At 43.3% G+C, this 26,793-nt stretch overlaps 6 protein-coding genes across 11 annotated transcripts; 3 read left to right on the forward strand and 3 right to left on the reverse strand.

The window, feature by feature from the left end:
• Positions 1–95: 95 nt before the first annotated feature.
• LOC119558070 (myotubularin-related protein 4) lies at positions 96–7,285 on the forward strand. Of its 5 annotated transcripts, none has more exons than XM_037871239.1 (15): positions 96–246; positions 1,234–1,357; positions 1,427–2,433; positions 2,716–2,906; positions 2,976–3,171; positions 3,304–3,489; positions 3,548–3,712; positions 3,771–3,897; positions 3,962–4,067; positions 4,127–4,452; positions 4,518–5,112; positions 5,174–5,324; positions 5,385–5,489; positions 5,716–5,918; positions 6,405–7,285. In XM_037871239.1, exons 1-15 carry the CDS (start codon positions 232–234, stop codon positions 6,592–6,594), a joined length of 3,687 nt encoding a protein of 1,228 aa, XP_037727167.1. In that variant the 5' UTR covers positions 96–231; the 3' UTR covers positions 6,595–7,285. The 5 variants fall into 5 exon arrangements, with proteins under 5 accessions (XP_037727167.1, XP_037727168.1, XP_037727169.1 ...); XM_037871240.1 differs by having other exon boundaries at positions 124–246; positions 1,223–1,357; XM_037871241.1 differs by lacking the exon at positions 96–246 and adding an exon at positions 375–393.
• A 160-nt stretch (positions 7,286–7,445) lies between these two features.
• On the forward strand, positions 7,446–10,194 carry LOC119558072. 2 transcript variants are annotated; one of them, XM_037871244.1, is made up of 3 exons: positions 7,446–7,704; positions 7,799–8,530; positions 8,589–10,194. In XM_037871244.1, the coding sequence occupies exons 1-3, from the start codon at positions 7,552–7,554 to the stop codon at positions 9,648–9,650; spliced, it is 1,947 nt and encodes a 648-aa protein (XP_037727172.1). In that variant the 5' UTR covers positions 7,446–7,551; the 3' UTR covers positions 9,651–10,194. The 2 variants fall into 2 exon arrangements, with proteins under 2 accessions (XP_037727172.1, XP_037727173.1); XM_037871245.1 differs by having other exon boundaries at positions 7,580–7,704; positions 7,757–8,530.
• A 94-nt stretch (positions 10,195–10,288) lies between these two features.
• LOC119558073 (lambda-crystallin homolog) lies at positions 10,289–11,832 on the reverse strand. The gene is made up of 3 exons (XM_037871246.1): positions 11,673–11,832; positions 11,228–11,606; positions 10,289–10,911 (listed from the first exon to the last, which is right to left on the reverse strand). Exons 1-3 carry the CDS (start codon positions 11,711–11,713, stop codon positions 10,378–10,380), a joined length of 954 nt encoding a protein of 317 aa, XP_037727174.1. The 5' UTR covers positions 11,714–11,832; the 3' UTR covers positions 10,289–10,377.
• Positions 11,833–13,884: 2,052 nt separating this feature from the next.
• On the reverse strand, positions 13,885–16,824 carry LOC119558071 (IWS1-like protein). Its single transcript, XM_037871243.1, has 6 exons — positions 16,610–16,824; positions 15,283–16,533; positions 15,065–15,221; positions 14,644–15,007; positions 14,168–14,575; positions 13,885–14,099 (listed from the first exon to the last, which is right to left on the reverse strand). Exons 1-6 carry the CDS (start codon positions 16,626–16,628, stop codon positions 13,977–13,979), a joined length of 2,322 nt encoding a protein of 773 aa, XP_037727171.1. The 5' UTR covers positions 16,629–16,824; the 3' UTR covers positions 13,885–13,976.
• Positions 16,825–18,478: 1,654 nt separating this feature from the next.
• On the forward strand, positions 18,479–23,629 carry LOC119556353 (WASH complex subunit 4). Its single transcript, XM_037868461.1, has 9 exons — positions 18,479–18,582; positions 18,672–19,168; positions 19,232–19,438; positions 19,490–20,596; positions 20,661–20,919; positions 20,974–21,128; positions 21,182–21,608; positions 22,447–22,652; positions 22,718–23,629. The coding sequence occupies exons 1-9, from the start codon at positions 18,549–18,551 to the stop codon at positions 23,162–23,164; spliced, it is 3,339 nt and encodes a 1,112-aa protein (XP_037724389.1). The 5' UTR covers positions 18,479–18,548; the 3' UTR covers positions 23,165–23,629.
• LOC119556355 (peptidyl-prolyl cis-trans isomerase) lies at positions 23,206–26,030 on the reverse strand. Its single transcript, XM_037868462.1, has 2 exons — positions 25,773–26,030; positions 23,206–24,145 (listed from the first exon to the last, which is right to left on the reverse strand). Exons 1-2 carry the CDS (start codon positions 26,028–26,030, stop codon positions 23,720–23,722), a joined length of 684 nt encoding a protein of 227 aa, XP_037724390.1. The 3' UTR covers positions 23,206–23,719.
• Positions 26,031–26,793: the final 763 nt, after the last annotated feature.

Raw genomic sequence — 26,793 nt, forward strand, 5'->3', positions numbered from 1 at the left:
CGTTTTCGGTGTGCGGTGCGGTCTCGGTGTGACAAATGTTATCGATAGTGTGTTATAGTCACGTCACATGACCGACCCCCCATCGCTAACGATACAAAATATCGAATCCGATGCCGAAGCGATAAACCATTTCCAATGGAAATGAAACAAAAAGTGTCTAAATGAATACATATGCACACATATGTATGTGCAACAACATTTGCAAATCTTTGTTTATAATAGCTGACGCTTATGGATTTTATGGTGGTAAATAGAGCGAGAAAAGCTAGAAGCCAAGCGCGTTTTCAATTCGGCGATTCGTTTTCGGGCCAAATACACACCCGCAAAAGCTGCTAACCGATCGTTTTGTGGACATCAAAACCCCAAAAAAAAAAAAAAAATATATAACCAAATGTGTGTGCATACATATGTAACGATTGTAATGTGTTATTGTTGCTCCTCGGCATATCGGAATACATACATATGAATTCATATGAATTTATGCAAACATACACATGCGTAAATGTTTAATTACTTTGTTTATGACAACATGCACACAGCCATTAGAATCTGTTGAGTTTGAGTACGACGATAATGGGCCATTTTTTCGCTTATTGGTTATGGAATTGTGATAATCTAGTCTAGTGCTATATATATACACATATATACATGTGTGTAATGTAATGTAGTGACATATGTACGTGCATACTATGTATTGCGCACCTTGTGGAACTGCAACTGTGTGTGCAGCTCTCACATAAATACATACATACATACATAGTGTTTATATGCAGTGCATTATCTATATTGCCACCACGACACTCAAACATTAACTTCGATTTGTTCTAAAAGTGGTCAAATTGTGCTGGAATTATCATGCCCGCTCGAATTATCAATTTATTTGGCTTTGTTTTGACCACCAAATACTTAATAATGCACATGTTTATTTATTTATGAGACCTACTACTATGCCATACTAGTAAAAACTTTGCATCGCATCGAACCCAAAACCAATAACATCCATATAAAACCCATATATCATGCATACACACACATACACATACATAATTACGTATTCGGAGATGGTGGAAGGTGGATATATGATATATCCCACCTATAGGCGATAACCGGATTTCCAATGACACTCGATTCGATTCGATTCGATTCGCCTTGCCCAAATATATATAAATATATGTATATATATGTAAGCAAATAAGTAATTTCGAAAACTTTACATGCCAAGTATTCTTCTAGCCGATTCACACAATGTCCGATGGATCACCGCCTCCATCGATTTGCTTTATCCGTGCCGCCGAATCGTATCCAAAATCACAAATGGAGAAGGAAGACTCCCAGCTGTGTGTCCCATTTCAAGAGTGTAGGATACTATCTATTATATATTCTATATCATCTATTAATCTATAATTTATACTATATATCCCCCTAGTGGCCGGCGAATCGATTAAGTACCTGGGACGCACCGACGATGGCGTCCTCGCCCTGTCCAACTACCGGATATTCCTCTCCAAGAAGTCAACCGCCTACGAGACCTACGTGCCCCTGGGTCTAATCGAATCCGTTCAGGTGCGGGATCTGTTCCAGCTGATCGTAAACTGCAAGGACGCCAGCACGGTGCGCTGCTCCTTTCCATCGGCAGAGCAGTGTGCCGACTGGCAGCGCCGGATTCACCTGCTCATCGGTGTGCCCGAGGCCCTGGAGACACTCTTTGCCTTTCCCTTCTATTCCTGGACCTGCGACGTGATCGGGAGTGGATCAGGAAACGGAAATGGCAGTACCCCGGCGGCCAATGGAAATGGCCTGGTGACCAAGGATCGCTTTTCAGCGCTACACAATGGCTCGGCCAAGCCGATAGCCCCACAACACAGTGCCGCGGTGGCAAATCCTCTGGCTGTTGATCCCGCCAGTGAGAGCATCGCCTCCGCCATGAGCAACCGCCTGCAGCGATCGGTGCGCTATGAGAGCGACTTCAAGAACGAAGTGGCCCGCCTGGGATTCGACCTGAAGAGCTCCTGGCGCATCTCCACAGCCAATGCCGACTTCAAGCTCTGCCCCTCGTATCCACCCAAGTTGCTTGTGCCTTGCTGCATCACCGACGAGATGCTACACAACGTGGCCAACTTCCGGGGATCGCGCAGGCTGCCGGCCGTCGTCTGGCGGCACCAGAAGTCGGGCGCCATTTTGGCCCGTTGCAGCCAGCCGGAGGTGGGTTGGCTGGGCTGGCGGAACACCAGGGATGAGCAGCTCCTGAAGGCACTGGCCGATGCCTGTGCCTTTGACCGTGGCGAGCACGCCAGGAATTCCACCTTCGCCAACACAAAGGCGCAACCAACAAAGGGCTCCAAGGAGACCAACGGCCAGTCGGGCTTGTCCGGCAAGAGTTCACCATCTCTGGACGATTCCTCGCACGAGGAACTCACGCTCGATGAAATAAAGGTAAGTTTATGGCTGTTTTTCGCTGTAAGCGGCAATTAAGCCTTTGTTCAGCTGGCTTGTATTACGATTCAAGTCCTATAAAGCGGTTATTTATAATATGATGATACTTCTGTACAAGGTTTTAGGTTTATACCTACTATTTGTATACCATTGTATATAATGAAATGAAAAATACTACAATTAAATTACATATAGGCTATAAAACACCACAGAAATGATAAGCCATGCATTTAATTCAATAGGGATTGATTTAGAACTAATTATATTTTATTAAAATTTCAGAAAATCCTCATTGTGGATGCCCGCAGCTACACATCCGCGGTTACAAATCGCGCCAGAGGCGGTGGCTGTGAGTGCATAGAGTACTACCCTTGTGCAGAAATTGAGTTTATGAACCTGGGCAACATCCACGCCATCCGAAAGAGTTTCCATGCTGTTCGCCAGCTTTGCGCCTCATCTCCCGATGATCCAAAGTGAGTTAACCATGCAGACGAACTCATATATGTACTTAAACTAATCAAACCCTTACGAATAACTCACAGCTGGTTCGGACAACTGGAGAAGACCATGTGGATGCAGCACCTTTCGGGTCTGCTGGGTGCCACGATGACTGTTGTGCATACAATCGAGAAGAATGGACGGCCCGTACTTGTGCACTGCTCAGATGGTTGGGATCGCACTCCGCAGATTGTGGCTACGGCCCAACTCTGCTTGGATCCGTACTACAGAACTGTTGAAGTACGTTGCAATATATTGAATACTATAGTTTAAAATATTAGTTTCATACTAGAACTTCGCTTAGAAGTGACTTGCCTAGTTTAAACCATCATTTATAGATCATGATCTGATTCTGAATTGATTTTCTTTCAGGGATTTCGTGTTCTAGTAGAGCGTGAATGGCTTAACTTTGGTCACAAGTTTGCCGATCGCTCTGGCAATGGTCCCAACTCCGACGAAGTCAACGAGCGATGCCCAGTTTTTCTGCAGTGGCTTGATCTGGTGCATCAAATACACAGACAATATCCGTGCAGTTTTGAGTTCAGTATAAGCTATTTGGTAAGTGCTACTCTGTAGTACCGCCTTTCGTATCCACTAACTTATATTGTTTATAAAGATCAAACTGGCGCAACATTCGCTGTCCTGTCTGTTCGGCACGTTCCTATGTAATTCGCTCAGAGAACGCATCGAAAATTCCGTTTTCGACCGAACGTTTTCAGTGTGGCCATTTTTAGCGGAAACTATGTATAGAAATCCTCTCTATAAGCATGAGACTGAAAAGGTAAAGGATCTACTGTAGTATTAAAAGCTAAAGCTAATGATATTTTATGGAATTTTAGGTTCTTTGGCCGGCGCACAGTGTGCGGTTTTTATATTTTTGGTCTGACGTATACCTTGGTAGTTTAGGCAACAAAAACGGAACTGATCTGCCATTACTAAGTAATGAAAGACAGACGGGACACAACGGTGAGTGTTTGAATATTCTTTTAAAAAAGCCAGACTAACTTTAGTTTGTTTCTGCATCATCTAGGCCTAATGGCGAAGACAAGATCTTCGGAAGACTTAACAACGAACGAATTGGGACAGAGCACCATTTCGAGGAGATCGAGTGATCCGAACCTCACAGTTGAATCCATGTGGGTCCCATTTATATTAATTAATGTATTGTTTACTTACTTTCCTCTTTGCTAATCAGTGTTACAGACTGCTTCAATGCGAACAGCAACTCCATGTTTGACATACGATCGGAGACCGACAATAGTGTTAGCGAAAATGTCCAAGAGAGTGTTAAAGACCCCAAAGAACTTGAGCTGGATGTGACGGATGCCATTGAATCGGGTCCCTGTGCTCCCCGTTCAAATCATCCCATTCCAGAGTTCCACAACGACCAAAGTACAGCTTCTAACCGTGATATATTGGAAGTAGAATCACAATCGCAAAGGCGAAGTTCCTTGGTGTCCACACAGCAACAGATCCCTGGATCCGGACGACCTGTCCACGTTCTGGATCACTCTGAAAATGGTAAGATCTAATGGTAGATCTAAGAATCCAAGGCAAGAACTAACTTTGTACTTCTTTGTTTTCAGATCAAAATCCAGTTCCTTCAATATCCGAAGACACCAGTGATATTTGTCGCGCTTTGTGGCATGGCGCCATCGAAACCAGCACTGATACCCTGATTCCTGCAGAGCCCGTACAAAAACCAACCAACAGCGAAGAGAACAGCAGTAGAGATCGCGATCGAACGCCACCCATCGACCTGGCCGGTGGTGATGGAAAGCTGGAGTCGTCGACCACTGCTGCTGCTGCTGCTGCTGGCCAGAGCAGTAAAATCAGTCAGAGCTACAATAATTTGCCCAAGGTTCACATGAAACCGAATGCCGTGATATGCCCGCAGCGAGGGGACGCCTTTCCGCATCACCTGGACCTACAAGTGCCAAGGGAGAGTGCCGGAAATGCGGACCGTTGCCAGCTGGCGAAGTTGTCCAAAGACGCCAATGCGAATGCCAATGGATCCGATGGTTGTTACCATGCTGATGAGGGTCTTTTTATATCGCCCGATCTTCAGCGTTTCGTGGCCCAGTCGCCATTCGATGCACCCTCTGCGGGCGGTCGAATCCGTCGAAACACCTGCGGTTCGAGCAACAGTCGCGACTTAAAGTACGCAGCAGAAAACGGCAGGTGAGTTTTAGTATAAGAGATTTGATGGACTTTTACTTACCTGAAAAATCTGTACTTCCAGCGCACACCATTTCCCTTCATCAGGCATCATTTCGCTACCGCCCACACCATTTCAGGAGCGGGCGCAGTTCACCATAAGCTGTCCAGATGGCCTAGCCCATGGACTCAGCGAACAAAACATAAGACTCCACCAGATCGTACAGGAACACAAGGTGAGCAGTACATTCCCCATTATCCTTGAAGCTTATATATAATACAATACAATATTTCAGCTACGAGAGGAAATGCTTCTGCGGGAAATACACGGCATGCGATTGGCTTTGTTGGAGAAAGGTTGTCCCAGCTGCAATAGCATCGTTTCGACAAATATGGAACATGTAAATAATGATTTTAATATTCGTTCTCCCGTCATATATTCTTGAGAAGCGTGGTTAGTGTTAGTTATAGCAAGTGTGTGCTAATTACCAGGGTATTTTGGATTTCCTAAACGACTTTTGGGCATAATAGCGCACTTGTGTTAAACGAGGCCAAACTTGTAATCTAATCATATGTAATTTTGTGTGCCTTAACCTGCAGTCGTCTAATCATTTAACTCTTCTTTAGGAAAATGGATCGGATATCGTTGAAAATGCTTCAACATGTTCCTGGGAAGCCGTCGAAGAACGTAGCGGTCCCCCATCGTTTGCCCCTTCCTCGATCCAAGAGAAAAAAGCCTCCAGTGTCCTCTGGGTACCAGATCATGCAGTTTCGCGTTGCTCTAGTTGTCAAACTGAGTTCTGGCTTGGACGAAGAAAACATCATTGTCGGTGCGCATCCAACATTTGAAACCTTACTCTTTACTCTTTAAAGACATTCAATATTAGTTTGATTTTTAACTTCAGTTGAATATTAACAAGTTGTAATATTTTAGAGCCCGTATAGTCAGTAAATTAGTTAACTATCGTATTGATTACTTTGAAATTCTATGTTTTTTCTATACCTAATATAAAACTTTAGTTGAAATCGTGATGTTATTTATTTGAATGAAGTAACTGAGCGACTAGTTCGTCATTTACTGGGATCCATGACTATACTAACAGTGTATACTATGCTAATCAAGAATATATATAAAACATATAACCAATATTTTCATATTTCAAGTTAAATCAACAGCTGTTTTTGTATTTGTAAATTAGAGTTATAACCATAACCATGGTTCTCAATGAGGTTTACAGAGTTATATTTTTTCAACAAGACTACAAGATACTTAACTATATTTTAACAACGAAATTTTTTTTTTAATATACTTGCAGATCATGTGGAGAAATTTTTTGTGCTGACTGCTCGGAATTTTGGGCTCCTTTGCCAAACGAAAAGCTTTTTAATCCAGTTAGGCTATGCGGATCTTGCTACACGACCGTCACAACAAATGTCCAAGAGTACGGTGCCGTACCTCCAGAATCCCAGGTGAAGGACGAGGAGACGTCTTCAGCAAATTCCTAAGAGCTTTTCCCAATTAAACTAAGACTCCTCTGTTGTATCAATATGTACATATTATTACTCAAAAATATTTATTGCATATGTGTTAGCACCATAATAGCGAAAAATTCATCTGTGCGTTTATATAGAACACGAAATTATACAATTTTGTTAGAAATATATATGTGGATATATGGAAACAATTGTAAATTAAAATACAATCTTTAAACAAAGCCAGTCGTCAAAAATGGGGTCAGCATAAAATCAAAGTTAAAAACACGGTCAGTTTGTGGATCAAAGATTGCAAAAATAAAAATGAAACTTAAGTAACAATTTAGTCTAAAATTTAATTTATAATAATAATATTTTATTTTATTTCATATTTTGTGTTGAAATCATTACAAATTATGGGTAACCCATAAGTGTGAAAAGCTCAGATTGTGGTCATCAAAAAAAAGGAATTTCTATCATATTTATCGCTGTCGATAGCAAAGTCGCATCAAAACTTCGTGTCATGCTGTATAAAAATATTAGTTAGCATTCTTAATGTTCAAGCAATATACAAGTTTACCTACAAAGACTATTTGAAATGAAAATTATACGAGTATATATATCCATAAATAGTAGGATTAGGGAATTTTAACTCACCCTGCTATTTTTTTTCGATTCTATTAGTTTGTATATTTTTAATAAAATTTAATTTAAAATTAAAAAACCAAAGACGGCTGTTCTTTTTGGGTCAATGTGAACACTCAATTCTAGGTAAATCGTTTCTATCGTTATCGCCTAGCGGTCTCTGTGTGAACAGCCTATAAAAACAAAGTGAAAGGGCTACAGGTGGAAGCCTCAGGTATGTAACTGATATCGATAACTTTCACGCACACAGTCGCCTTTCAGTAGCGCCAAACACGGCGTTGTTTCGAAGTTTTTTTTTTATTTGGCTTTCCTTTTCAACTTGTAAAGAATTGTGTTCATGCAAAGATGTGCGAAGTACGCAATTTGATTGACCTGACCGAGTGGGATGAGCCCAACAAGGAGACGCTGCACGAGGAGCCGGAGGACATGGTGGCTTCCGCGAATTTCGAGGGACCCTACGATCCCTTTGATGTGATGGAAAAGGAAGCCTGCATTAAGGTAAGGTTATGTAGATTGCAGGCCAAATGATCTGGGAAGTGCACCCATCTAGTCATAGCCGTCACTTAGCCACCTCCGTCCCTTTGTGTCCCAGGGCATGACCTTGAAGACGCAGATCAAGGAAAAGATGTCCAGTGCCGAGCGACAGTATCCGGATCTGGAGAGCGAGAGTCCTCCGGTTTGCATGCAGACACAGGATGCAGCTTCTGCTCCCGCATCCTCATCCGGAGAGGTAACACAAAAGCGTCGCTCCAACGGCTCCTTTCAAAAGCAGCTGCTCAAACTTAACGCCTCACGATCCGTGGCCAACACTCCGCCCCAGAATCGTTCCAAATTGGAGTTTGAGAAGACCATACTGAATGAAAACCTACAGATGCTGGCCGCCGAATCGCCGCTGAAGCTCATCGAAGACGACGACGTCCTGTCCTCCAGCATGAGTTTCGAGGAAGACCTGAAAATGCTACGCATACCGGTTCTGGATGCGCTAAATAATGCACAAGAACCCAAGACAAATGTCGAGGAAAACAATAACAACCGACAACTTATCAAAATTGAAGAAAAAACGCCGGAAAAGTCGCAGGAGGAAGCACTCGAGGATCGAGCAAATGGCAAGGATTTGGGGCAACTGCTGCAGCAGCTGAAGATGCTGGCCCACGAGCACGTCGAGAGGACCAAGTGGCATCTGTTTGACACGGCAATTGAATCGATTGCAGCCGTCATCTTTGGTCCCAGTGGCTCTGGTGTGGAGGCCCGCAAATCCGAGTTACCAATACCGCCGTCCTCCTACTCGTACAACCGCCAGGGAACATTTGATCTAGAACTTCAGGTAAATATCTTTAAAATCCTTATAACATATTGTATTATATATGATTATATACTTCCAGGGCACGAAGACAAAGCGTTCGTTTGACGCTTCGCAGGTTCAGGAGGAGAATGAGGATGAACAGGAGGAGGTCCTGGTGCCAGGCAGCAAGACCCAAAAGTTTCCCGATGCCATGGTCAGCTCCTCGGCCACCTACGATGGTGAATCACGCATGGATCCATTTAAAAAGGACTTGCATCCATCCCCACCGACGATACCCGTCATGCCAGTGGCCGCCCGACAGGAACCCTTCATGACGGAGTTGATGGATGAAACACTTGCTCTGCAGATCAACGAGTTACTAGAACGGCACAAACTAGCAAAGTCAGCGAGCGGGGATCATGAACAGACACAAGGCGTCGATCCCAGGACAGTCATCCTACTGGTAAATCCCAGTAACTACGGCAGTCAGCTTTCCTATCCCTCCAGCTGCATTGGCATGGCGAATCCAATGCCCCTAAGTGATGCCAATGCAGCAGGCTCAATGCGCCGCCGATCGTCGTCACTGTCCATTCAGGACAAGTCCAAGCTGCCCCGCGAAGTGCTTAAGTCCGATCGCCAGGTGGAGAATCTACCGCCGCCCAGGGAAGCCAAAAGCACAGCCACAGTTGGTCCAATGAGTGGTGGTGGAGCAGCAGCGGCTGGCTTCCGACCGAGGAGCAACTCCTTCTCCACGCCCAGCAATCCGTCCACAAAGGCCTACGAAAGCAGGCGCACCCTCATGAGCAGCCGCCTGAGGACGCCATCGATAACCGAATCGGTGCCGAAACCCAATGGATCCGTGAGGGCCACGAAGCCCATCAAGCCCGTTGTGCCCATGATGAAAGTGACAGCGAGCAACGAGTCCACTTACCTGAATCCCGTCCATCCACGTGTCCCAGACACGCCCATTTCCTCGAGGAGCAAGGCCGGCCAGAAGATATCCTGCACGAGCACACCGCTGCCGCAGATGCGCACTCAGCAGCGCAGATCCCTAAAGCCAGTGACTGGCTTGGGATCTGGACCAGGATCCCTGGCCAATGCCTCCTACTCAACGCCATCGTTCAGGGGACCGAGCTTCTCCAAGAAGACCAGTTCCGGTTAGAGTGCACCTGGCTGTCCCGTGGCGGCGCAATGTCGCCTGAAAGTGAGAATGTGATGTCCGAGGTCAAGTTTTTAACCTTGAAGATAAACCTACATTGTGAATACGGCTTGGCTATCTATTCCTATATTTTGTTGTTTCCTACTTCTTTTTTGCCTGACGTCACAAGATAATGCAAACTGATATGCAGTCTGGACTTAATATTAAACATAAGACATATAGTTATCTCTCAGAAACGGATGGAAAAAAGAAAGTTAATAAGTTGAGTTACTGGGAATACCCATCCACTAGGAATACGTTTTTTTTCCAAGACCCTAACTATGTATTAATTAATGTCCCGAAGTCTTAAATGTTAGGAGATTATAAATTATTTGTTTAACGTAACACATTACAAGGAAACGAAAATAATGAGACGCCCAGCCACTAAGCCTAAGTTATACTTTCTAAGCTAGTAATTAAAAATCGATGTAATTAATTTTCTAAATTCTTTAATGTTATGAATACGCACACAAGTAGAGTTTAATAAACAACGAGATTGTAAGTTTAACCACCAAATGCATGTATTCAACGTAAACGAAAATAATGCTGTTTGACCACAAGGGTACTGCAATCCTAAATCCTTGTAATAACCATTAACTCGATTTAGTTTAGACAGTTTCCGTATATTTAAAGTACATGTGTGGCATTAGCATATCACAAAAAAAAATAAGAACAGAAGGATAGTGATGAGTTACTGCTTGTTGAGCTTGCTCTTGAGGATGCTCAGCTGGGTGAGGCAGTTGTCGCGGTAGTTGCGGCGTGCGGCCAACTGGTCCAGTGGCACCATCTCGCCCAGCTGCTTGGCCACCTCGACGGCGACGGGTCCCTCCATCTTCGGTGTGGGTCCCATTGTCTCGCTGACGGCATAGATGGTCTTCGAGTAGCGCTCAAAGTAGTTGGCCATGCCCTCGGCGTTCAGATGGGCCGTCTCCAGGGGACCCAGGAAGGCGTACCTCGGACCCAGTCCATTGCTCATCACGCTGTCAATGTCCTGGACATTCAGGATGCCCGCCTCGACCAGGCGCCAGGTCTCGTTGAGAATGGCATACTGGATGCGGTTCAGGGCGAAGCCCTCGATCTCCCGCGACAACGTGACCGGTTTCTGGCCAATCTCCTCCATAATGGCACGCGTCTTCTTCACCCATTCCGGTTTCGTCCATGGCGCAGGCACAATCTCGACCAGGGGCACGTAGTACGGTGGGTTGACGGGATGCGAGACCAAAACCTGTTCACGAAATAAAGCTTAGTTGGCCTTCAAACGTTCTCGCATGAGAAATACACAAAAATTCGGATCAAGGACGGTTGAATCTCATGATCAAATTGCATTTAATGTATCTCTAATTAGGTTTACTCATTAAATTCAGCTCATTGTTTTAAGTTTGTGAAAAAGCATTGTTTTAAGCTATTCAAGAACCATGTTATCTGTATAACCAGCTAAAGGTAAACTCTTCTGATACCGCCTCTATGTATAAACCATCACATAGCGTTTATCAGGTAGATACATATACATATAACCAACGAAACCTAAGAAATCTACTCACATTGGCCTTGTTTTTCAGATCCGCGCTGAAGAGGGAGGGCAGAAAAGTGCTGGTGGAGCTGGACAGGATGGTGTTGGGTCCGACGACGGCATCCAGCTGCTTATAGAGGGCCTTTTTCAGGTCCAGGCGCTCGGGGATGCACTCCTGGACGAGGATGGCGTCCTTGACCAGCTCCTTGATGTCGTTGGTGCCGGAGATGCAGGAGAATTGCTGGGCGGCATTCAGTTTGCCACGCAGCAGACCCTTGGACTCCAGATCCAGCAGCTCCTTCTGGGTGGCGGTCAGGGCAGTGGACACCTGCTCGGGCAGAATGTCGTAGAGGACAACCTGGTAGCCCACCGAGGCGAACAGCATGGACCAGGAGCGACCAATCAGACCGCTGTAAGGGGAGCATATGACTAGGATATCCTTCGGAATCGATTTTCCCCTGCAATGTCTGTCTTACCTGCCCACAATGCCCACTTTCTCGTTCTTCAACTGCGACATCTCTGTTTGTTTTTGTGTACTTTGATGGAGCTTGGGGAGTTTTAGAGGAGCTCTACTGCTGTCGACCGCCACTTGGCACAGCGTACATGCGTTTGAACAATTAGACGGCAGCGCAACCGGTTTAATATTGGGCGATAACGACGGACGGCAGAGGTGAACCCAAAAACGAGACCGGGGACCGAGAACCCAAGTGCTTGTGGGGTGTTGTGGACTGTTGATGGGTGTTCGTGGAGATTTCCGAGGAGATAGTGGGCCTGCACACACGCCCGTGCGATAATAATGCCACCCCGTTAGCCAATTGGACGATGCTGCCACGCCCACAATATTATTATAGTATATACACATCCTAAAAGGTAGTTCTTTACACCTTTCTTTTTAAACTATGCTTAACTTGGTTTATATTTCACTTATGAAAAGGTATTTAAGATTTGGTTTATTTTTACAGAAAGATCAGAACTATATTTTATAAATATGGAAAATATAACGAAAAAATCATCGGATAGCTGTGGGAATTGAACCTATACTTTTGCTTCTGCGAAAAAGTCTTAACTTTCTGATACATGATTAAAATATATGATGACATGATGTGATATGATATGATATATGTTTAAAATATCAAAACTATATTTTATAAAGCCGGAAAAAAAAAAAAATCATCGAATTAGCTGTGGGATTTGAACTCATAGTTAAAATACAGTAAGATCTGATATATTAGTTGATTACTTTCATTTTCAATACTAAAAATTATTTTTATTAAGCTTAAAAATATTTTTTTAAATCATTAGTTAGCTGTTGGAATTGAACCCGGACTTAAGTTATTAAAAACAAACCCCAAACCCACAAAATTAAAATTTTAAAAATAAAATTTAAAATACAAAATCAAAGAATATATTTTCTTACCTTTACGTTTATCTTATGGGTACCAAAAGCGAGTTACCTTTCCAACAGGTGTGCTTACCCATTTGACGAGATAATCCATCGCAGAAAGTTCTTGACAAGCAACCAATTTCCCACTGGGTGACACTCGACGAAACTGTGCCAAGATGCCCTTAATTTGACTTTTATTAATAATGCCATTTTATAATGTTAGCTACTATACGGGTATCTTTGTGATTGTCGTGCACTTATGTATTTGCTACTGGCATAGAAATAGCCCCTTGAATTGTTTACTAAGCTTTTTGAGCTCTCGTAGTATTTTGTATACGCAATTAAATAATATAATAGGAATACATTAAGCTGATTCCGGCTTTGAAAGCTCATAGCAATGTATATAAAAAATCTCAAAAGTAATATAATACTCTCTCCTTTTATATTAAAAAAAAGTTACATGCAATGCCTGAAGAGTTATAAACCAATTTCTTTATATTTACTTTGCTTAAAATTTCTTATAATTTATTTTTGGCTAGGAGATGTCTGCAAATATTTTATTATATTTACGGTGATAATCTTAGGAGTACAAAATATAAGCTTTGAAAAGAATGGTAATGCTTAACTCTCGGTTTCTTTATATCTTTTGTTTTTTTCCCGCAATAAATTTAACACGTGGTCACTAGATAAAGCTGGGAAAAAAAAGATCTGCAGCAAGTAAACAATATTCTTTATCGCTATCATAAGCATACGATACAAAAATAGGTATACAAGCATCTGAGAAAAAAATTATAATACCAAAGTAAGGGTATACAAATGGGCTATCATTGTTCAAAGATTAAAGTTACGATCTTTACTTTACTTTCTTATTTTTATTTAGCACCAAATGGGGATTGTAATAAGTGTGTTGAAAGGGAAAACAGTATTTTATCTCTTTTCTATTAATATTTTAAATTCTCTTATCAAGTAAAAAAATCTGATAAGTAATTTATTTAAATTTATATCTATCTGCAGACAAAATTCAAATATTATATTTTTGAAAAAGAAAAATAGTATCAATGCGAATTCATTTTATTTAGGTCACCCATCAGCTTAACAGGAGTGTTTACAATACTTTTATCTAATCAGTACTTTCATATAATTTTTACTCTCATATCTTTTTACAAACAATGCTTTAGCATCTTGATAAGATTGGAATTTTGTAATTCGAGTCGGGCATCGCTTATATGTAAACTTAGCCATATTCCATCTCTTTCTCTTTGATTTTGGAACCTATCTCATGCACCTCCATTTAAAAGGCTGGCTTTTAAGTGTTATTAGGTATATTCAAAAATATATCTTTAATTTTGTTCTATGATTTGGATTTTATTTGTTTTAAAGTTAGCTAGAATGCTGCTTACAGTGCCATCTTGCGACCCTCTATAGATATCTCGACAGCCCTGCGGCTCTCCTTCAGTCGCTTCGAGTCCAGAAAACGCTTCATATGCTTTTCGTAGCGGTTTGGCTTACGCTTGGTTGACTGAAATGGGAAATTACGTTTTTCACTTTCATTTCATATACACAAACCAAAGTATAGGGCGTACTAACCGTGGAGATTTCGCCCTCAACGGTGGATTTGGGGCGAATGACGTAGTCCTTGTTGGAGGGCATGGGCACACGGGCGCGGGCCACCCAGCCGGGATCTCCGGGACGCAGCAGCTTGTCATCGAAGGCGAATGTGTGATTCAGGGATGGGCCTCTGCTGCTGGAGGCTGGCTCTGGATCGGGACTCTTGTGGCGATGCCGCGACATCTGCGCCAAATCACGTTCCTGCCGCTCCTCCTTGCTCATCGCCGAGAAGTTGCAGCTGAGGTTGAATATGGGGCGGGCCCACTCGGAGATCAGGCGACCGGCTCGATCGCGATTCGTCTTGGTCTCCTGGGGATGTTTGTACAAGTACATCACAGCTTTGCCAATGCCCGACTGCTTCAGCAGTCCCTTTTCAATGGTAGGAAACTAGGGAAAGATTAAGAAATTATTAATCATGATTACAAGTATAAAGTGTTCGTAAAATAAACACCCACATCTGACAAGAGCTTAAGAATACTCTCGCGTATCTGAAGACAGGGCAGACTTTTGTTTGGCAGGGGCGCCAGCCAGTCTGTAAGTACATTGAGTATGTTGTGCTCCAAGAAGGCGAGCTGCAAGTGCTTCTTGATCAGCTGCGACATCACTTGCTTCAGCATGGAAATCTTCTTCGTGGCCGGCTGACCCATCATGTTCAGCTGACGGTCGTCATCCGAGGCGTTCTTCATGCTGATGATTAGCTGATCAATCAGATCATCGTTGTCGTTGATCAGATCGATATCACGCTTGCGACGTCGCACTCGCTTCTCCTCCTTCTTGCGCAAAAGCATCGCATCAAAGTCGGAAATAAAGTTACTGTTTCTGCAAAAAGATGGTAAAAGTGAGTTTAACTCATTGAGGTACAAGGAGACTTCTTACTCTGGTTCATTTGAAATTGGTGTGTTCTCATCGTCTGAGCTTTCTGTGATTTTTTCTTGTGACTTTTCTTTGCCCAGGCCTTTATCCTGGTCTTCCTCCTCTTCGTTGTCTGTGTCTGTGATTTTTGCGCGTTTTTTGACTATCTTCGGTCCCTCGTCTGCAAGGAGAAAAGAAGATAATTAGTTGAAGATTCTCAAATGCTTTTGGGGAATACCTACCCTCGGAATCACTGATGGCTAATCTTTTACGCCTGGCGTCATTCTGGGATGCGGCACTGCCGGACCGAGATCGAGATCCCTTTCGAGATGCATTGGAGCGACTACGAGAGCGGGAGCGAGAACCGCTTTTAGAGCGCCGTGATCCGCTCCTAGAGCGCCGGGATCCACTTCTAGAGCGCCTGGATCCACTCCTAGAACGCCTAGATCCGCTTCTAGAGCGCCTGGATCCACTCCTAGAGCGCCTGGATCCACTCCTAGAACGCCTGGAGCCACTTCTAGAGCGCCTGGAGCCACTTCTAGAGCGCCTAGAACCACTTCTAGAACGCCTGGATCCACTTCGAGAGCGCCTGGAGCCGCTCCTAGAGCGCCTGGATCCGCTTCGGGAGCGCCTAGATCCACTCCTAGACCGCCTGGAGCCGGATCCACTGCGCGAACGCCTCGATCCACTGCGGGAACGCCGAGATCCGCTGCGCGAGCGAGCCGATCCACTGCGAGAACGCCTGGAGCCACTGCGGGAGCGCCTAGATCCGCTCCTAGAGCGCCTGGAGCCACTTCGAGAACGCCTCGATCCAGATCCACTGCGCGAACGTCTAGATCCTGAGCCACTGCGCGATCTGCGCGAGCCGCTCCTGGATCGACTGGAGCGTCTAGAGCCGGAGCGGCTGCGCGAACGCTGGGATCCACTACGGGATCGTTTGGAGCCACTGCGGGACCGCTTGGAGCCACTGCGGGAACGCCTGGAGCCGCTGCGGGACCTTCGAGAGCCACTGCGGGAACGCCTAGAGCCAGTGGGCGAGCCAGGAGCTGCGCCAGAATGGCGGGATCCACTGCGCGAGCGGGCAGATCCGCTGCGAGAGCGCCGGGAGCCATTTAAGGACTGCTTGGAGTGCCGCGAACTGGCTGCCGAGTGGGCCGATCCGCTGCGCGAGCGCCGTGATCCGCTTTGCGAGCGGGATGCGCTCCTGGACTTCCTGGATCCACTGCGGCTGCGACTACGCGAACGGGCGGCGGTGGCGGCTTCAGGGGCCTCGGAATCGGGCTCGCCAGCATTATCACCATTCTCCTTGGCTGGCGACGGTGAGGGAGACTTGCTCTTGGCCTTTTCCGGCAATACTGAATCCGAATTGGCCGCGTCCGGATTGGAATCTTGACTTTCCTTCACCGCTGCCTCAGCCTGGGCCACCGCATCCTCTGATGGCACCTTCTCGAGAGCTCCCAGTGAGCCCTCGGCGTCGTCGCTCGCGGTTTTATCTGCAAGTTCATGGGATATTACGACGTTGGGGCCAAGAATTCGACAATTCGTAATCAATTCAATTTGGTAACCAACCTTTTTCAGAAGTTTCCATGCCGAGCGACTTGTTACAATAAAAAGAAAAGGATAAGCACCTCTAACAACTGAATTACTTTGATCCGAGTCCGTTGTGCAAATGATTTTCGGATGGGACTTAAAATTAATTAATTACTAAAAAGTAATTTTACTGCAAGACTAAAAATATACGACGCGATTCGATTCCTCGATTCAGGGCCGACGAAAACGGAACGAGTGGAATGGAACACTATCGTTTGTGTGTACGTTGTGTGTACACTTGCCTGCACGCTGGTTGGGGCCGTTACACACCCCAGCCGCATCAGTAATCGATAACAAGCGTTTCTTAATAAAGCCTAGTACTCACATCGACGAAAGCCGCGAGCTAACCATAGGAGTGAGCGAGAGGCAAGTACTCGGCTAACTCTTTACGTCGGGTCTGTTTTTCAGCGCGGTACTCAGATGAGCTAAGGAAATACCACAAAAAATACCAGATTTTGCGAGTGAATTTCGATGAACGCCGTTAGCTGCGGCTCAAAGAATAAGATATTTGATCTTTGGCGGTGATCGTGCACAGGCGATATGGAAACTAAAAATTAAAAATGAAAGGAAAACCCCAAAATCGGCTGCAGGTGGTCAGTGCAGATGAAATAGGACGCCTAATCCAAGCTGTTGCCCTTTATTGTGGGACTCCACCGACAGGGGCAAATCCGCAGAATAGTTGAAGTGCTGGATGCTGGAGGAGATCCACTAGAGAATCCCAGTGCGAAGGAACATGCCGAGTGGGATTTCGCTCTGTACATGGACATCCTACCGGGCGTGTCCTCGTAAATAAAGTAAGACCTGGCTTAAAGAATTTGGTTACGTTGTACTAATATAAGTATCTTTTTAGCAGAACCAACAGTAATACGATATCCGACGACCTCTTCTTTAGGACTCCGCACACCACCACCACCAGCTACTTGGCAGCTTAAGCGGAGCTGGACACCCGCGAAGGGACAGCTGACGGGGCCATTACCAGCCATTCCCAGGATGAAGGAACAACAGAGAGGCAGCGTTTTTTTGCGAAAATTGATAAAAATTGAACATTTTCAGGTTTTAATGTCAATCGATTGGAAATTAAACAACGAGCTCAAAGAGGTATGACATTTCTCATTCTGACATTTGTTTTCATTTTGGCACCCAAAAAACTGAACTAGGGTCCAGATTTCTCTCAAAAATACAATACTCCGATTTTAGTCAAAAATGCAACTTTTCTTTCCGGTTTTTCAAGCGTAGTTTAGTCAAATCGAGGCCTACAGCTAAAAGACCGACTGTTTTGAGCAGCTTGCTAAATATGCTAACGATCCCTATCACTTTAAGGAAAATTTATTTTTTGACCAATTTTCGCATTTTTGTAAGGGGTTACATCGCTTTTTTTGCCAAAATTGGTAAAAATGAAAAATGTTCAGGTTTGAACGCCAATCGATTGGAAATTAAGCAACGATCTCAACGAGGTATGACATTTCTCATTCTGACTTTTATTTTTATTTTGGCAGCCAAAAAACTGAACTTTTTTGGTGAAAAATAAGGTCCAGAATTCTCTCAAAAATATGATATTCCGAATTTGGTTATAAATGCAAGTTTTCTTTCCGGTTTTTCAATCATATTTTAGCCAAATCAAGGCGTACAGCTAAAAGACCAAATGAGCAAATATGCTAACGATCCCTATCACTTTAAGGAAAATGTATTTCTTGACCAGTTGTTGCGTTCCAACTGTTGGTAGAGACTTCTGGTAAATTAACTATAAACATTTGGCCAAGCGTACTATATATCGCTATCATACATTCAAAAATGCATAGTGGAAGCGCAGTATTTTCCGGCTGCACATAATTTTAGTTATCGAAGTAGAGCCCACCCACTTAAAATGTCCCATCTCTAAATTACTAATAAGAAAATCAAAACAATAACATAATTCCAGATGGTAAACATGAAGGAAGAGCAAAGCTCTATGTGTACGTATGGAAATTCAGAGGCCAAATCTAATGATGAAAGACATAAGAAAGTATTATATCTTCTTACGAATCTTTTTATCCTGTATTAGCTATGTTTGCCGAGGATATCCTGAGGGAATACGGCTCATTTATATCGGATCACGATGGGAAACTGAAGCTGTTGCGGGATAAAGTGCCTAATTCGGATGTTTTGGAGCCTACAACATGTATAAACATGTCGCCCGTGATAGAGGTGAACTTTGTAGGCAACATATCCATGATTCCGGAAAGAAACTTTGAGGAAAGCGAGCTCATAGCGAATAAGCCCCTGACAACGTTGGCGAATCTGTGCAACCAGTGCCGGAACTTATCCCGGAAGGCCAAGAGGTTCCAGCTGGCCTTTCTGTTCAGCGATTTTCGACTGGATGAATCGCCCGCCGAGGGTTCCAACTTGGAGGGATCCCTGGTCCGCATGAGCAGCTCCATGGATTTCTTTTGTCAGGTTTACTTTTTGCTCAAACGCATGATTGTGATACTCCAAAACCTGTGGAGGCAACTGGCCGCATCCGTCTGCGTGCCAGCGGATATTACTGAAGTCCATATATTCGTATGTATCATATGGTTTATAACTAAATAAAGTGAACTAAGCCATTTCCAACCGATTCAATAGGCTGTCTTTGATGCCATGACTGAAGTACTGGAGCACATAGTGGTTTTCAATGAACTGGCGAGCCAATCGAAGATCTCCACCATGTGGGCGTTCTACAAGAAGTGGCTGGTTAACCTGTCCAATAATCAATCCACGAACTTGGAGCTCCATAACCTCAGCACTTCACTGGTTGACATGGAAAGTCTGATGACAAAGGATTTCTTTAGGGTATGCAAGTAAAAGACTCCAAGACTCGCTCTGATGCCTATTGTTGAACAGATTCTTCTAGATAACCTAATGGAACTGAAGAGGGAATTCAATCTGAACGTTGTCAATCACATCACCCAACATTCCAATGCCTATATTCGCAAACTGCTCCTTGACATCGATGCTAATCCGAGCAACGAGTACAGGAACTACGAGGAACCCAAGCACATCATTCGCCTGACGGCCTTCGTGGCGTTGGCCCATGAGTTTGGCATCCAGATGGAGGGAAAGCTGGTCAAGAGCATTGTGGACTCGGTGGCCAGACACAAGCAGGTGCCCCTCAACCGAAGTGTCTTCTGGTCGCCCACTGCCTTTCTCTCGCAACATGCCAAAACTCTGATTAAATCACCAGCCCGATCCCAGGATGTACATGGCCCTGGCCCAAAGATCCATAGCACAGTTCTGGAGAAGCTCAGGCTAGGCGATCAGAAGAGCTGCCGCCAGTTGGGCACCCAAATATCGGTGTGGTCCATCCGAATGCAGCGGGTGTTCGATGTGGGAGTCTTTGGACATCTCAAGACCTTCTCGCAGCTCATCCTCAGTGGCCATGACTATGCCGAGCAAGTAACCCATCTAGCAGTCTCGCTGATCCATCGCCATGTGGCCCTGATGACGCCTTTGACCAAGTCGGACTGGTTCCTTGTCTCTCGACTGCTACAGTACCTGAATGTTCTACAGAAGACCTTCGAGTCGAACCAAATCAATTTCGTGCGCTTCATCAGCTCACTGATTCAATGGCAGAAACAAAAGGTTCTTCACCTGCTGCACACCACCAAAAAAAAGATCGTCGATCTGAAGTTGCTGCAGCGCAAGATGAACTTTTTGTCCACCATGAAGCTGGCCGAGAAGTCAATAATGGGTTTTCCGAGCACACAACGCTTGACTTTTATGAATCTGGCCCTTGGCGAGTTTCTGGACAATCGCCTGCTGCCCGCCGACAATCAGAAGCTGATCAGATCGATTCTAGTTCGAGCCAATAATATCAGCAACTTCATGCGCGACATTAGGGGGCAACTGGATTCGTCGGACGCATCGCGACTTGTGTATAACTACTGGTTCCTAAGCACTTCGGTGCTTAAGGAGTACACCGAACTCCAGCGCAATCCGTACGCCCTACAGGTGGGTTTTCACCCGATATTTAGCTGTTTTCCTCCTTATTAAACTTTGCCTCTTCTAACTGCAGAATATTGTGTCAGCCAGCCATCATCTGGACAAGATCATGGCCACATTTAGGGGTTCCAGCTCAAGATGTCCCAAGCAATCGGCCAATGACTTGATTATTGAGTTTCTTAGCAACCACCTGGAGTTCTTTCTGCGGGTCGAGGCCCTTTCGCACCTGTTTCAGAACCAGGACCAACCATTCCAGCAAAGTGCCTTAGACTATCGCCTCTGCATCAAGGCGGTGTCCTTTGAAAGCGGCGGTGATTATAGTATTATAAGAGGTGAGAGAAAGCTCTGCAATTTCAATAGGGTACTATTAACCATCGTTCTTTCAGATAACCTGGAGAATTACTTTACTGCAACGTTCTACAACCTAACGACCATCGCCCCGCACGACTGGAAGTCGTACGAAAAGATGCGTTACCTGGCCAACAAGGTCTTGCAGCTGCGGCCCATCGATGATCACCTGCCCAACCAGATTATAGACCAGGTAAATCCATCAATTTACCATCTACTAACTGCATTAAAACTATATTTTTTTAGGGCATAGATGTGCTACAGATCATGCGCAACATCCACACGTTCGCCTCCTCGTATGCCTACAATATGAACCTGCAGCTGTTCGTGGAGACGCACAGCAGGGGCAAGCACCTGGACATCATCGGCACCCGCCATGTGGCCAATTCGGTGCAGACGCACGGCACTGGTATCATCAACACCACCGTCAACTTTATATACCAATTCCTGCGCCAGAAGTTCTACACCTTCTCCACCTTCCTGCACGACGAGCAGATCAAGTCGCGTCTGCTCAAGGAGCTGCGGTTCCACTCGGAGCACAAGCACATCAAGCCCTACCAATCGTATCCCTATGAGCGGGCCGACAGCTTCCTCAAGAAGATCCGAAAGCTGGGCTGTTCCAGCAATGGCGAGACCTACATGGACCTATTCAGAAAGGTTATCACCCAAGTCGGTGAGTGAAATCAAATAATTTACTTATGTTTTTGGTAATATTTAATGGAGGACTAGGTCGACTATTGTATCTATTCAATCTTAGTATGAAGCTTTGAACCGTTTTTTAATGAATCTTTGTCGAACCTTATGAAATGATGGTTGATTTTTCCGTTTAAAATGGAAATTATTAAAAGTATCAAGATAAGCAATCGTTACATGGGAGTATTTTTAGATTTTTATTAATAGCAGACGAATATGTCATACAGTTTCTTACTAATCAAATATCTGTGATACATGTTTCCAAATATAGACATTTTTAAGTCATCATTTTTAAAAGTTTGTGTAAGTATTAAAATTATATATATTTTTTAAGAAATATTTGAATTTTGACTCATTTGTTTCAAAGTAAATTATTTTAAATTAAATATCATTGGTAAATGTTTCGAAAAACACACATTTTTAAGTATCCCTTTTAAAAACTCGGGTAAAATATATATATTATATAGTATTTGTAATAAATATTAGTGTTATCTTTCATAAAAATTTTAAGTAAAGTCCTTCAAATTAAATATCTTAGTTTCAAGTTTCCAAAGGCAGAGTCTCTTTTTATGAAAGTTTGAGTAAAATATTAATATTATATATCGTTTTAGGAAATATTTGTAGTTTGTTTCCTTAAAAGTTAACATATATTATTTAAATTAAATATATTTAATACATGTTTCCAAGTAAAGACATTCTTAAGTATCTTTTTTAAAATTTAGGTAAAATATTAATAAATTATATTATTTTTAAGAAATCTTGTATTTTATTTTATTTAATTTTGTCATTGCAATTCAACGCAATTCCTTTATTTTTAGGCAACGCTGTGGGCTATGTGCGCCTCCTGCAGGCAGGAAGCAAGAATGCCAACTTCAGGAGCCGTTCGTACAAGACCAGATTCGACAGCAGCTTCAGTTCCGGAGGATCTAAGCTGCACGAGGCCACCGAGGGCTCCATCAGGGAGTACGAAAAGAGCCTGGGCCACATGAAGGAATGCTACTCGGATAGCACAAATTACTTTAAGGTATGTAAAGGGATTTCCTGGCTTAATTCATCGAGTTTCCTAACAATTGGCATCTCTTCTTGTAGCTCCTCTTGCAAGGATTCCAGCCTTTCCTGTGCAACCCGCACAACCACCACCTCAGGACCTTCTACCTCATCACACCGGCGCTCATCATGAACTACATTGACTACCGGGTCAAGCAGAAGCTGAAGATCCACAAAAAGGATCTGGCCAAGATCTCGCTGTTCGAGGACGGCTTCGCCATTGGCCTGGTCTACATCCTCAACATGCTGAACCAGCAGACCGAGTTCCATGAGCTGGGCTGGAGCCAAACGACCACGCAGCACCTGAACGCAGAGCGCTCCAAGGTGCGCGACATCCTGGCGCGCCAGCAGACGGCGACGGAGGAGCAGCTGGACGAGAAGCTCCTGCAGACGCTGGCGATAACCGAACGACATGTGAATGCCTATGAACATGAATACAATCTACTGTATGCCACCCTAAGTAGCTCCGAGATATTTTTCTTCCAATAAAACCACTGTTTACCCAAGCCAAAACACTCTAGAATCAGTTGTTGGGTGTCGTTTATTTACTTTTATTAAGACGAAAATACAATTCCGATTGCGGAAAACATCGTAGAACGTTGGAATATATGTGGATAATTAGCTTTTTGAGCTGTAGGCCAATTTTAAACGTTAAACATTTTGCTAATCCCATTGTTAAATGTCTCGTTCGTCTCTTTTTTTTATTTTACTATGGAAATGCGAAAGGTTACAGGTGTTTGAAGTATTTATTTAGCCTGATTTAAGAACTTCACTATCCAATTTAATAAACACTGTAACTGACAAAAGGAGGCTATATATTTTTATATACTGCATTTTGGCCCCCTTATACAATTTTTAATTGGCCAAAAAACCCAATGGGAATATTTAAACATGTCTATTGAAAATATTGTTGTATTGTATTTCGTAATATTACAGTAATTGGTAAAAAAAAAATGTTTTGGAGAAAATGCAAATGGTTTTCGTCTTAACAGATTTTTCTTCTTGTAATCTTGCGTTTTTTTTTTTTTTGTGTTTAGCGCAATCTTAAAGAGAACCAGAGTTAGCAACCATGATCTTCTTGGAGGTCTTGCCGGACTGGGAACCATAAGATTCGATCTTTTTCACCACATCCAGACCCTCGACAACCTCGCCGAAGACGACGTGCTTGTTGTCCAACCAGGCGGTCTTCACGGTGCAAATGAAGAACTGGGATCCGTTCGTGTTGGCGCCAGCGTTGGCCATCGACAGGATGCCGGTGCCGGTGTGCTTCAGCTGGAAGTTCTCGTCGGGGAACTTGTTGCCGTAGATCGACTTGCCGCCAGTGCCGTTGTGGTTGGTGAAGTCGCCGCCCTGGCACATGAAGTTGGGGATGACGCGGTGGAAAATGGAGCCCTTGTAGCCGAATCCCTTCTCGCCGGTGCACAAGGCGCGGAAGTTCTCGGCGGTCTTGGGCACAACATCGGAGCGCAGCTGGAAGATACAAGGCGGGGGAAACTCTATTAGTAAACAGGGAAATCACATACGATGTATACATATATGTTATGACAATATTTAAGATATCATATATCAAAACAATTTTTGTTTGCTTAAATCCCTAAAAGACCTCATTTTCGTCCAGGTTTCTTTTGAAGAAGGGTTTCCTAAACAAAGATCGTTTTTTTTTGCTTACTTAAAAACTGAATCATCATAAGTTTTGACGACCTTGAGACTATTTACATTTTTTTTTTGAGGACCTCAGCATTTTTGCGCAATCTCAGCTGTTCTAATAATGGCGCGTCTTCTGGATTTTTCGCCGCCATCTTTGAACCACTGATAAAAACCACATTTTTGAAAGAATGTAAAAAATATAACCCTTTTAGTACAGCTACTATACTCATTTTCCCCACTGTATATTATCTATAGCTAAAAAATATATGCACAAACATTTCCAGCACATTCGAATGCACTGGAATTCGTTTAAAAGGCAGATAAACAGTTTTTCTAATAAACAAGACCTACAAACATGTAAAGTCAATTGTTTAATTTAGTTAAGTTTAGCATTTTCTTTTTATTTTTTTTGAAGCCTTTGGGCGGAAATGCCTACAGTGGAAGAAAAAAAAATAGGTACAAATCTGGAAATTTGAGCACACAGTGAAGACTTTCTTCCCACCGTATGTACATACATATGTTTGTGCGTATGTATATCCCATTGGAAAGTCCTAGACATGTGGGCAATGACTTTGCCCGGTCACCAAAAATACAGCCAGATGCAATATCAACTTTAATTTGCACGGTTTTATGAATCAAATGGACACATTACATCATCAACGGAATTAATAGTGAGTTCATTTTTGCAAACGGGTTTACAGAACTCGCGCATTCACACCCGAATATCTCTGTGTGTACACTGTACATACGCGTATGCACATACATACGTACAAACATACGTGAGTGACCGCTTGGAGGTTATGTTCCTGTATTGATCTGCGTGTGTGTATGGGTATGGGGGGGCTATACGTATACACGAGTGGAATAATTTATATATATACCACCTCCCGACATATATACATACTTATAAATACCGGTAAAAATTGCACACCATTGCCGCAAAAGTTTGCCGACACGCCAATTAAATTAAGGAAAATTCCGTTCTATAAAGATAATGCTTTTAATCGCTTGCGACCCCCCCCTGGGAGGGGGTTAAAATTCCGTGATATAGAGATAATTGTGGGGAATTTCATTGTAAACGTTTGTTCTTCAGGCCAATTAGAATTTAAAAATGTACAGGGACCGCATTGTCATGCAATTACTTAGGCATGATTGAGCAAATACGGGAAATAATTACACACTAGCCGCGAGTAAAGGAGCTATTTTTCCCACAGTATACACATATATATATTTTAGGTACTTAAGTAGATCAAAAAAAAAAAAAAAAAGTATGTACTTGTCACTTGCGGTATTTAGTGGTAAATATGTACATAGGCATTTCCATAAATTAAAGCGGTTATTGCGCGAAACAAGGGGCTTTTCAAAAAAAATCACGTGTTTTCAGCTTTCTTCACTTTGAGCACAAATATTGTTTAAATAAAAAAAAATTAACTAAACTATTTAAACTCACCTCCATTGTGATCCTACCGAGGGGCTCGCCATCGGCGGTCATATCGAAAAATACCCTAGGCAAAGTACTCATCTTCGACGCTTTCGAATATTCACGAACAATCTGAATTCCAAATTGCAACTGACCCCTATTCGCACTGCACGCTGACGAAGCTAGGGTTATAGATTTCTTAGTTAAAATGGCGGACTCTGCAATCTGAAATGCCGCTGCCGACTTATACCGAAACTGTCGAACCAGAGTTGCACCGAAAGAGACCATCGTGTATGGGCGCCGACCGCATGTACGATACTACGATACCGCATACACGATGTGTGCCGGCGTTCCATTCCGCCCGTTTCGTTTCCCGGTGTAGCTGTTACATCACTTTAGGGCACCTATGAACGCACTTTTTTGGCTCGGCCTATTCCATTTCATTCCGCTCTCAACAGAACAGCTGATAATGTATCACTCATTGGTGATCAGAATTCGTGATCACTTATCAAGAAAGGGAAGAGTTTTGAATTGTCGATAAAAATATCGATATTTTATTGGGAAAAACTAATACAAATAGAGATCACACTATCGGAATCAATGATAGTTACCTTAAGGATATTAATAGTTGTCAAAGTATACTACTGTAAGCAAGCTTTATAAAATATATTAATGATAGAATATACCTTTTTAACGAATATCGAAAGACAAAGTGATTTTTCACTCTGGTTCACTTATCCTAATATATCGATTGTTTTGCGGGTCACAACATCTGTTATTCTTACTTAAAATTGTATTTGACATAAGTAACTTTTGAAACATACTTTTTCAAATAAAAACTGAACTCTGCCAATACTTAGAAATACGTTCATTTTTAAATGCGAAGAAGGCCGTTTTATTTTAAATTTTAAATTGAGGAACGATTGGAAGTTGATATAAAAAAGTAAATGAAACAATCCATTAAGCAAACTTTAACAATTTAATATGTGTTGTTAATGCAAGGTAAAATATGGAAACTATAAATACTATTGAATAATTTCTATATATTCTC

The sequence above is a fragment of the Drosophila subpulchrella genome, chromosome X (genome assembly GCF_014743375.2).
Source record: "Drosophila subpulchrella strain 33 F10 #4 breed RU33 chromosome X, RU_Dsub_v1.1 Primary Assembly, whole genome shotgun sequence".
NCBI classification, from domain to species: Eukaryota; Metazoa; Arthropoda; class Insecta; order Diptera; family Drosophilidae; genus Drosophila; species Drosophila subpulchrella.

Excerpts from the sequence above, each read along its gene's own strand:
- LOC119558070 (XM_037871238.1), top strand. Across the intron at positions 5,113-5,173 it reads TACGCAGCAGAAAACGGCAG|CGCACACCATTTCCCTTCAT; the intron begins GTGAGTTTTAGT and ends CTGTACTTCCAG. Across the intron at positions 5,490-5,715 it reads TTTCGACAAATATGGAACAT|GAAAATGGATCGGATATCGT; the intron begins GTAAATAATGAT and ends ACTCTTCTTTAG.
- LOC119558072 (XM_037871244.1), top strand. The coding sequence starts at position 7,552 with ATGTGCGAAGTACGCAATTTGATTGACCTGACCGAGTGGGATGAGCCC. Across the intron at positions 7,705-7,798 it reads AAAAGGAAGCCTGCATTAAG|GGCATGACCTTGAAGACGCA; the intron begins GTAAGGTTATGT and ends TTTGTGTCCCAG. Across the intron at positions 8,531-8,588 it reads CATTTGATCTAGAACTTCAG|GGCACGAAGACAAAGCGTTC; the intron begins GTAAATATCTTT and ends ATATACTTCCAG.
- LOC119558073 (XM_037871246.1), bottom strand. The coding sequence starts at position 11,713 with ATGTCGCAGTTGAAGAACGAGAAAGTGGGCATTGTGGGCAG. Across the intron at positions 11,607-11,672 it reads AAAGTGGGCATTGTGGGCAG|CGGTCTGATTGGTCGCTCCT; the intron begins GTAAGACAGACA and ends CTCCCCTTACAG. Across the intron at positions 10,912-11,227 it reads ATCTGAAAAACAAGGCCAAT|GTTTTGGTCTCGCATCCCGT; the intron begins GTGAGTAGATTT and ends TTTCGTGAACAG.
- LOC119558071 (XM_037871243.1), bottom strand. Across the intron at positions 15,222-15,282 it reads AGCCATCAGTGATTCCGAGG|ACGAGGGACCGAAGATAGTC; the intron begins GTAGGTATTCCC and ends TTCTCCTTGCAG. Across the intron at positions 14,100-14,167 it reads TTGAGGGCGAAATCTCCACG|TCAACCAAGCGTAAGCCAAA; the intron begins GTTAGTACGCCC and ends TTCCCATTTCAG.
- LOC119556353 (XM_037868461.1), top strand. The coding sequence starts at position 18,549 with ATGGTAAACATGAAGGAAGAGCAAAGCTCTATGT. Across the intron at positions 21,609-22,446 it reads AAAGGTTATCACCCAAGTCG|GCAACGCTGTGGGCTATGTG; the intron begins GTGAGTGAAATC and ends CTTTATTTTTAG. Across the intron at positions 22,653-22,717 it reads ATAGCACAAATTACTTTAAG|CTCCTCTTGCAAGGATTCCA; the intron begins GTATGTAAAGGG and ends CTCTTCTTGTAG.
- LOC119556355 (XM_037868462.1), bottom strand. The coding sequence starts at position 26,030 with ATGGTCTCTTTCGGTGCAACTCTGGTTCGACAGTTTCGGTATAAGTCG. Across the intron at positions 24,146-25,772 it reads TCGGTAGGATCACAATGGAG|CTGCGCTCCGATGTTGTGCC; the intron begins GTGAGTTTAAAT and ends TGTATCTTCCAG.